At 45.9% G+C, this 8,633-nt stretch overlaps 1 protein-coding gene across 2 annotated transcripts; it reads left to right on the forward strand.

The window, feature by feature from the left end:
* Positions 1–3,807: 3,807 nt before the first annotated feature.
* Positions 3,808–7,481, forward strand: LOC133906323 (probable inactive shikimate kinase like 1, chloroplastic). 2 transcript variants are annotated; one of them, XM_062348191.1, is made up of 9 exons: positions 3,808–4,005; positions 4,096–4,153; positions 4,232–4,286; positions 5,709–5,869; positions 5,985–6,067; positions 6,169–6,286; positions 6,619–6,697; positions 6,807–6,871; positions 7,030–7,481. In XM_062348191.1, the coding sequence occupies exons 1-9, from the start codon at positions 3,809–3,811 to the stop codon at positions 7,096–7,098; spliced, it is 885 nt and encodes a 294-aa protein (XP_062204175.1). In that variant the 5' UTR covers position 3,808; the 3' UTR covers positions 7,099–7,481. The 2 variants fall into 2 exon arrangements, with proteins under 2 accessions (XP_062204175.1, XP_062204176.1); XM_062348192.1 differs by having other exon boundaries at positions 4,107–4,153.
* Positions 7,482–8,633: the final 1,152 nt, after the last annotated feature.

The raw sequence follows: 8,633 nt of genomic DNA on the forward strand, positions 1-8,633 counted from the left end.
ACTCAAAGGCTCACACACACGAACACATGACCGGTCGATCCTAGCGTGCATCATCCACATGATTCTAGGATCCACTAGTCTCGGTCAGGCCTAACAAACACACGTGCTAACTCTGAACCTGAGCCGGACTTGCGTCCGTCAGACCCAAACGCGCACACACGCAACACTTATGCAACAATCATGATTAATACAACACAACAATGTGCTTCACCGCGATGACTGCCTCGGTGAACCTCTTGACCAAGGCATCATAGTAGGGCAAGTTGTCCTCCGAGGAAATGGTGTTAGGCACCCCATTTGGGAGGTTGGGGAAGGGCAGAACGTTGCTGCGATGGGTGGTGAGCCTCATGTGGACAAGCTTGAGCGAGTACATGCTTCAACCACATTCTCAGCCTGTACGTACCCTCGCTCGGCCTCGAGCAAGACGTAGGAGATGCAACGGTCAGCCCAGTCCACACTCTGCGGAATGAAAGAATGATTAGTTCCTGAGGAAAGACAATCCCCCATAGGATAGGGGTAGCGTTTGGATGTTGCCGAACTTACAGGGACGGTATCGCTTGAGAAGTAGGCTTGCACGTGTAGAATCTGAAGGAGAGCCATACCCTGATTGGCGCTCCTCCGGAACTTGGAGGCACGATGAGGTTTGGTTAGGCAGGTAATACGAATCTCTTTCTCCTCGTCCCCTGGCTCACCGGCGGTGGCAGCCACGATGAGGCCACCGCGAGGGGAGTGCCTGCCTGCGCCGACCAGGCCGACTGCCACCACCACGAACACGATGCCAAAGCCAGTAGCGGCATGACCCCTGCTAGAGGCGTGGCTAACAGCACCGGCTAGGCCCGCCAGGGAGCGGGTCACCGCTGGCACCGCAACGGACACAGCGTCATAGCCAACCGCAGCGACCACGACGTGACCATCATGGGTGGAGGTGCGGGTCGTGGCCAACAAGCGACAGCACCCACCGTCGCCACGGGGTGCACCCCTGGCGGGAAGTGAGCCCCGCAGGGGCCACCATGAGGAGAGGAGACGTTGAAGCAGCCCGTGGGGAGCATCAGACAGCCCCCGGAGAGAGGTAGGGTTGTGGGCATAGCCATGGGACTAGCGGCAAGTGAGTGCTTGTGCGGTGAGAGTGGAGAGATGAAAATGAAGGGGGCACTACTACAGAATATGTCATAAGTAGCACCTCATCAGGGTCGGTTCGAGCGTAACCGGTACTGTTGACGTATCAGTGCCGGTTCTTAAACTCCCGCGTGTGAACCACGATTAAGACGCCAAGAACCGACACTGATAGGCACTATCAGTACCGGTTCCAACCACAAACCGGCACTGATACTTCACAGATAAGGAGTCCTCCACAGATAAGGATGTGGTGAAGAGCCCGAAGAAAGGGAAGAGGTAGGCATCCTTTAGTGGTCCTACTAAAGTGAAGAAGTACAAGGACAAGAGTCATATGGTCAAGGAATTTGCGAAGATGGTCACCATGTTGAGCAGTGCCACATCTGATAGATCGATCAACACCTCATCAGTTGCAGCTCCTCCCACCATCAAAGATTTGTTGAGGTTGGTTGTTAGATGTGGTGCGAATGAAGGGACTGGTCTACACTTCACAGCTACAAAGATTCTTATGAAGCCGAACTATAGAGAGTTGTTAGCTTCTTTTGAGACAGATCCAGGGAGACTTGATTGGCTTCATAGGATGCACAATGAGTTGAGCAATAAGTGATGATTTGTACCATCTATTGTACCACTATTTGAACAATTACCATTTGTGCCGAACTAGTCTTGATTGCTATTTCACTTGGACTTTGTTGTAATAATTGAGTTGTGTTGAACTTATGTGTTGTTCAATTTATGGTGAAATTATGTGTTGTTCAATTGGATGCTGAATTAAGATGTTGTCATGTGTAGATAGATTATTCGCATGAAGTATCATGGCTTAACTTCGAAGTTCATGTGGATGACTCTCAAACTATGTTCAACTTATCTTGGAAGGAATTTGAAGTTGAAGAGGAGAAGGAGGAAGAGGTTGCGGATCTAACAAGGCAATATCTTTCATATGTCATAGCGGCTGGTTTTTTAGGCAACTCTTACTATGATACATATGAGAACAAAAGACCATATAGGACACCACAACAAACTGGTTATGAGTGGACAATAGAACAACTAGCTAATGATATGGATTGTTACTCAATGTTCAAGATGGCTCCGAAAGTATTCTATGCATTGTATGACACTTTAGTTGCAACTATAATCTTAAATCAAGTAGGTTATGTACCTCAGTTGAGAGTTTGGCTATATTCTTATGGATGGTAGAAGCAGGAGAATCAATTAGTCAAGCAAAGAATAAGTTTAAGAGGTCTGATGAAACAATTTGTAGAAAATTTCTACATGTCTTGCGTTCTGTCAATGCCTTTGCTACACAAAACACTAGACCAAGATATCCAAACTTTACCATCATGCATTTCAGACTGCAAGATGGTAGGTTTTTCCCTCATTTTAATGGATACATCGGTACTATAGATGGCACACATATACGTGTCATTGTACCTTACGATGAGATTGTCAATCACACTTATCGACATGGCTATCTAACTCAAAATGTGATGGTTGCTTGTGACTTTGATATGAGATTACCTTTGTGGTGGTCGGATGGCTGGAGTCGGCGCATGATACTCGTATATTCAACAACTCATTAGGGAAATATGCGGCAAGTTTCTCTCACCCACCTGCAAGTAACAATTTTCACTAATCCAATGATTGTTCACCTTTTTGTGTACTCACCGCTGACATGTGACCTTGCATGTTGGTATATACTATCTTGTTGATTCCGGATATCCAAACAAATGAGGGTACCTTGCACCTTATAAGGGAAACAAATATCACCTCCAGGAATTTCATCAAGGACGACAACCAAGCAGGAAGTATGAAGTGTTTAATCATGCTCATTCCTCTCTTCAAAATGTAATTGAGAGGCCATTCGGTGTTTTAAAGATGAAATGGAGGATCTTATTAGGCATACTAGCGTACCCAATGGTAAAGCAAACTCAAATAATTCTTGCATGTATGGCCCTTCATAATTTCATACGTGACAGTGTCTTGCGTGATGAGGAGTTTAAAAAATGTGACACTGATGGGGACTACAATCCAGGAGGTGCTCAACCACACCAAGTGAGAGGTGCTGGTGACACCTCTATGGCGCAAGATGAGCAAGATATGAACCAATTATGTGACAGTATTGCTACCTCTTTAATGGCAAGTAAAATTTAGGAATATTTTCATTACATGCTACTACTACTATTTGGTGAATAAGATTTTAATATTGTAACGCTATATATCCTACTATTTGTTGAAAATTCTATACGATAGATGCATGTATTGTTTGATGTCATTGTTTGTACATATGTTGTTGTAGCTTTATCAAGATTTAAGCAGGTCAATTACACTTTAATAGCATATTTACAACTAATCAGTTAAACTAGGGGCATTTCACACATTTCCTCGTTCAGCCACAGCTACAGTAGACAGACAGTACATCCAAAATCCAACTATCCAAACGACTTTCTTCTCAACTCAAAACAGTCACAATCACTTCCCTAACCAACTAGCCTTCTATAAAAACCACGCTCTATCCAAACAGGCATTGTTTGTGGGCAGCCCGGCTGACAGAACCCAATCTGATCTAGCCTAGAAAACCCGGCCAGGCCGGGCCGGTATTGGGCCTTAGTTTTTGGCCCATTTTAGTTCTCCAACCGTCCTCGGGCTTTGATAAAAGCGGCCCGAAGATCCCGACCCTTTTTCGTTCGCCCTGCGGATGACGGGGACGAGGAAAAGAGAGCGAGAGAGACGGGAGAGGCGCCATGGCGATGCGAGCAGCTGCGGCGGCGGCGGCGGCGGCAGGCTTCTTCTCTCCCTCCTCTGTCTCCCCGAGGCGCTTCCTCTCCGCCACACCACCGGCATCACTCTCCACCGGGCGCTGCATCCATCGCCATCGTCTCCGCGCCTTCCCAAGTACAGCACTATCTCCCTCCATTTCTTTCTTTCTTTGGTGTTCCGATTTCTCAATGAACAAATGCAATCGTCTCTCTCCATTTTCCGGAGATTCATTGCAGATTCGGAGTTAACTCTGGAGGAACTCAACCCATCCGTCGATCTACTCATAGGCACCCTCCCCTTCTCTCCCTCCCCCTCTATCTATCATTTATTTATCTCGTTTGGAATCTAATGACTAATGCAGAGGAAAACTGCTGAGGCTGTCGGCGATTTCAGGAAAACACCTATCTATATCGTTGGTATGCCTTTTCCAGCTTCCTTCGAATTTTTGGGGATTAAAAGGCTTGTTTGGTTTGGCACCAATGTGAACCAAGCCAAATATTGGTAATAGCAATCAAGTTAGACACCATTTTGTTTGGTACCAAAATTTGGCAATCCAAAGGTGAGGAAATTGCTCACGGAAATTTTGGCTCTGCTAAATCTTGGCTAGGCCACGATCCAAACTACGTTCTTTTTGCCAAATTTCGGCCTTACCGAGGCTTTGGTTATTCCAAAATCTTTTGAAGAATAGATAGCAGGTGTTCTGGCTTGTCATAAGTGGAGAGAAAATATTTACAAGCTGCCTGATACGAAATGCCAGGGCAGTATGCATCTAAACGTACAGCACAAGAGAAAACAACCGTCTGAAAATCATGTTGAATTCTAAATCTCCGCAATTTCTTCAACAACCACAATTTACAGGAATTGGGTGTCTTCGCCGGATGAGGCTGAAAATCTGTTCTTCGTCGAGCTGTTGTTGCTCTAAATTCTCCGATTTCTCTCTTTCCATAGGTCCAGGCGGTGTATGTAGCTAGTTGAGTGTCTAACTCCCCCTGCTGTGATGGTGTTCCTGCAGTACTGTTGACCACCGTTGGGATAGGGAATTTGCCGTCGCTGCCTGGCTAAGCAACTGTAGTCACATTCCTGCCCAGCCTGCAACTTTCTGCCAAACTACTAGAGAGAAAAGGCAGTTTACCATGAGGCGAAGGGCTGTTTCATCCTGGTTCCTACAGAGCTTGAAAATTGGATTGACATCATGGCCTCTTGCCAGTAGCTTGCTTGTCCACTGTGAGGATTTTGTTTTGCAGTAGGAGCCACAGATGAAACTTGCTTTGTTTCCAACCTATGACATCCAAATCAGCATCCAATCCATTTTGTGAACAAGCCGAAGAATTGTGCCTCAAGCTTTTGCCAAGTAGTTTCCATGAGCAGATAAGCACCAGGCTATCTTGTTCTCTTAATCTGATAGAGTTATGTCTCGCATAAGGGACCAAAGGTCGGCAAACTGCACGTTGTCGAGATGACATTCTCTGCCCTTTCATCCAGTTTCTGTTTTGATGAGCTGCTGCAACCTTCAAATTTTGCCTCCAGGCCAAGGTCTACACTGCTGGTGCAATTTATTTCAGAGAAGTGCCATGTAGCCATCTTCATGCTCATGCCAAAAGCTAACTTGGGTGCAATCCCCTAGCATGATAGGCACGTAAGCTCTGACAACTCCTTGTCCACCTCATCACAGGGTGTGTTCACTTCAATCCATGGTTTTTCCTTCTGTGTGTACTCGAATCGTAACCATCTCAGTTTATTCCAAAAATATTGGCTTGGCTCATTTGGGCATAAACCAAACAGGCCTTGTCCAGACCAAAAAGATGCAGTCACTGACTGGCTGGTTTCTTCATGCATAGGCATGGATTGTACAGCCAAGCGCAACATCACCAAGCTCCTTGCCAATTCCATCATATACCGCTACCTCTGCAGCGAGGAACTGCTCGAGGATGTTCTTGGAGGCAAGGACGCCCTCAGAGCCTTCCGGGAATCTGATGGAAAGGGCTACCTCGAAGTTGAGGTGCTTTCCTTCTTTCTTCCTTTCTCTCTGTAGTTATTGTTTAGTTTGTTGCCGCAAAAGTTGCTATCCCTACATTACATAGTACCAATTTGCCATTCCTTTGTCTTGTTGCTAGACCGAAGGGTTAAAGCAGCTGACATCCATGGGTAGCCTTGTGCTTTGCTGTGGGGATGGCGCTGTCATGAACTCAACCAATCTGTATGTATGGATGTGTCTTCACCATCTATTCTGTTACCTGCGCATGTTAAACTCAGTCTGTCACACCATGATGCTGATATTTATATGTAATGAATCTCCAGGGGGCTGCTGAGGCATGGTGTCTCCATTTGGATTGATGTTCCTCTCGAAATGGTGGTGAACGATATATTGAAGAGCACAGGAACACAAGCCATTACAGATCCAGACTCTTTTTCTCAGGTTATACTCTCTTCTTGATAGCCAGTTGTTCGATGCTCTCTGCTGATGTAATAACCGAGATATCCTTATATTTTCTCACTCTATTTTATTGGGTGATAATTTTGATTCAGCTGTATGACTGTAAAATCGTCTTTGGGACTCCAATAGCCCTTAAACTATAGTCCATCAAATCCAGCCAGCCTTAACGCTTTTACCAGATTGAAATTCAAGTATCATTCTAGTAAATTAGTATTTTCTTCTTATGTGAAAGATACTTCCGCATCCTCTGGTTTGTTATTGTCATTAGTATGCTTCTCTTGTTACTTGGCTTTATTATCTATATGCACTTGCAGGCAATGAGCAAGCTCCGTCAGCAGTATGATGAACTGAAAGAGCGCTATGGAGTTTCTGATATTACTGTTTCAGTACAAAGTAAAGATAGATCCTCAAACAACCTTTCCTGCATTTGAGTGAAAACTAATAAATGCTAATTTTGTACAATCAGTTATTTTTTGCTGACATGTCGTTCAACACTTTACAGATGTGGCTTCTCAGCTGGGCTACAGCAGTGTGGACTCAGTGACCCTTGAGGACATGGTCCTTGAAGTAAGTCAGCAATATTAGCATCGCAGGCAAAATTGTGTATCATCATTGACAATTGAGCAGAACTTTACCTAAATATAATTGATACCTAGTTGCCTTGTAACGCATACACTGGAGCGTTTGTCCCACGCTAGGCACATTTTCATGTCTTTTCTTCCCAGATTGTGAGGCAAATTGAGAGGCTGATCCGAACGAAGGCAATGATGGAAGCTGCTGGGAGGCCCTTCTAGGCTAGAGGCGCAAGATTTCGCTTCGGCATATATATTTTCTCCAATTGTCCGAGCCTAGACATCTGGCTCTTTCATGAAGCTAATTGCAGATTTGCAGTTAGCCTATGAATCAAGGACAAGCATTTGAAATCCGAGGAAATGAAGCATGATGTTTCATTCGAATATGTTCATTTGTAGTGGACGGTTGACCGGCATTTTATAGCGCATTTCTGTGTAAATCCGCCACAGCGCATCAAGTATCAGAACGAGAAAAAAATACTGTGTAGCAGTGAAACTGGCAAATTTTCTTGCTTGTAAATGGCCCGGTGGCCAAACAACCAGGGAATTTTTCTGGTAGAGAAACTTTGATAATCCTTTTGCGATGCACAGGATTGTCAGGTTAACACTTGTGCGATGTTACTTCTTTTGGCTGGTTAGTACTTTGTATCAGTTCAGTGCATAACCGACCTATGTGGTTGTGTGTTGAAATCGGCTGTAGGTTGGACAAAAGTTATTTTGCTTTGTCAGGCCACTAAGCCTATACCTTTGTAACTTCACTTTTGCTATAAATAGAAGTGCAAATCAGAAAAGCTGCAAGTAGTTTTTTGCAGCATAAAAACTCTCTAGAGTTCACTTTGTGTGTGTTCTTGCCCTTGGTTCTATCAATTGGTATCATAGCTCGTGTTGGGCGAGTCTAGGAGGGATGTTGGCTCCTCAGCCAAGGCATTCTTGAGCACTAGTGTGCCATGGACGACGTCGATCACCATCGCCTCCTTCGCACTGACACCATCGCCTCCTTCGCACTGACACCATCACCATGACGATGTTGGGCGAGAGATTGGCGTACAACGTGTAGTGAAGGAAGCGACTGGCTTTGTCGTGTACGGCGCTCACCAAGACAAACTACATCGAGTGGGTTCTGGTCATGCAAGTGAACTTGTAGGCGCAAGGCTTGTGGGAGGCCATTGATCCCGGTGACACCGACTTCTGTGATGACATGTTGGCCTTGTGGGCCATCCTTCGAGCTATGCCGTCGGAGATGTTGTCTTCGCTCGTGGTCAAGAACACGACGAAGGAAGCCTAGGAGGTCATGAAGACCATTCGTGTGGGTGTTGATCGTGTCCGTGAGGCGAACACGTAGAAACTTCACCAGGAATTCGGGGACATCGATTCAGAAGCTGCGTGTTCTTGGCGACAACATCCGAGATCAGGAGGTGGTGAAGAAGATGTTGCAGGTTGCCCTGGAGCGCTTCATGTAGGTAGCTATCTCAATTGAGACGCTACTTGATGTCAACAAGTTGTTGGTAGAGGAAGTGATCGGTCGCCTCCGAGCCGTTGAGCAACGCTACAAGGCTAAGAAGGCCAAAAAGACCGACGGCCAGGGGCGCCTACTTCTCTCCAAAGAGGAGTGGTTGGAGCGACTCAAGCTGAGGGAGAACAACGGCAGTAGAGGGAGCAGCAGCGCCAACAACAACCGCCGTTGCAGGAAGGGCTGAGGTCGTGGGCACGATAACGGACCACACAATGACAAGACGAGCGGCAAACGCGACCTGAAG

Source organism: Phragmites australis, chromosome 23, assembly GCF_958298935.1.
Source record: "Phragmites australis chromosome 23, lpPhrAust1.1, whole genome shotgun sequence".
Taxonomy (NCBI): domain Eukaryota; kingdom Viridiplantae; phylum Streptophyta; class Magnoliopsida; order Poales; family Poaceae; genus Phragmites; species Phragmites australis.

Excerpts from the sequence above, each read along its gene's own strand:
- LOC133906323 (XM_062348191.1), top strand. The coding sequence starts at position 3,809 with ATGACGGGGACGAGGAAAAGAGAGCGAGAGAGACGGGAGAGGCGCCAT. Across the intron at positions 4,287-5,708 it reads AACACCTATCTATATCGTTG|GCATGGATTGTACAGCCAAG; the intron begins GTATGCCTTTTC and ends CTTCATGCATAG. Across the intron at positions 6,872-7,029 it reads TTGAGGACATGGTCCTTGAA|ATTGTGAGGCAAATTGAGAG; the intron begins GTAAGTCAGCAA and ends TTTTCTTCCCAG.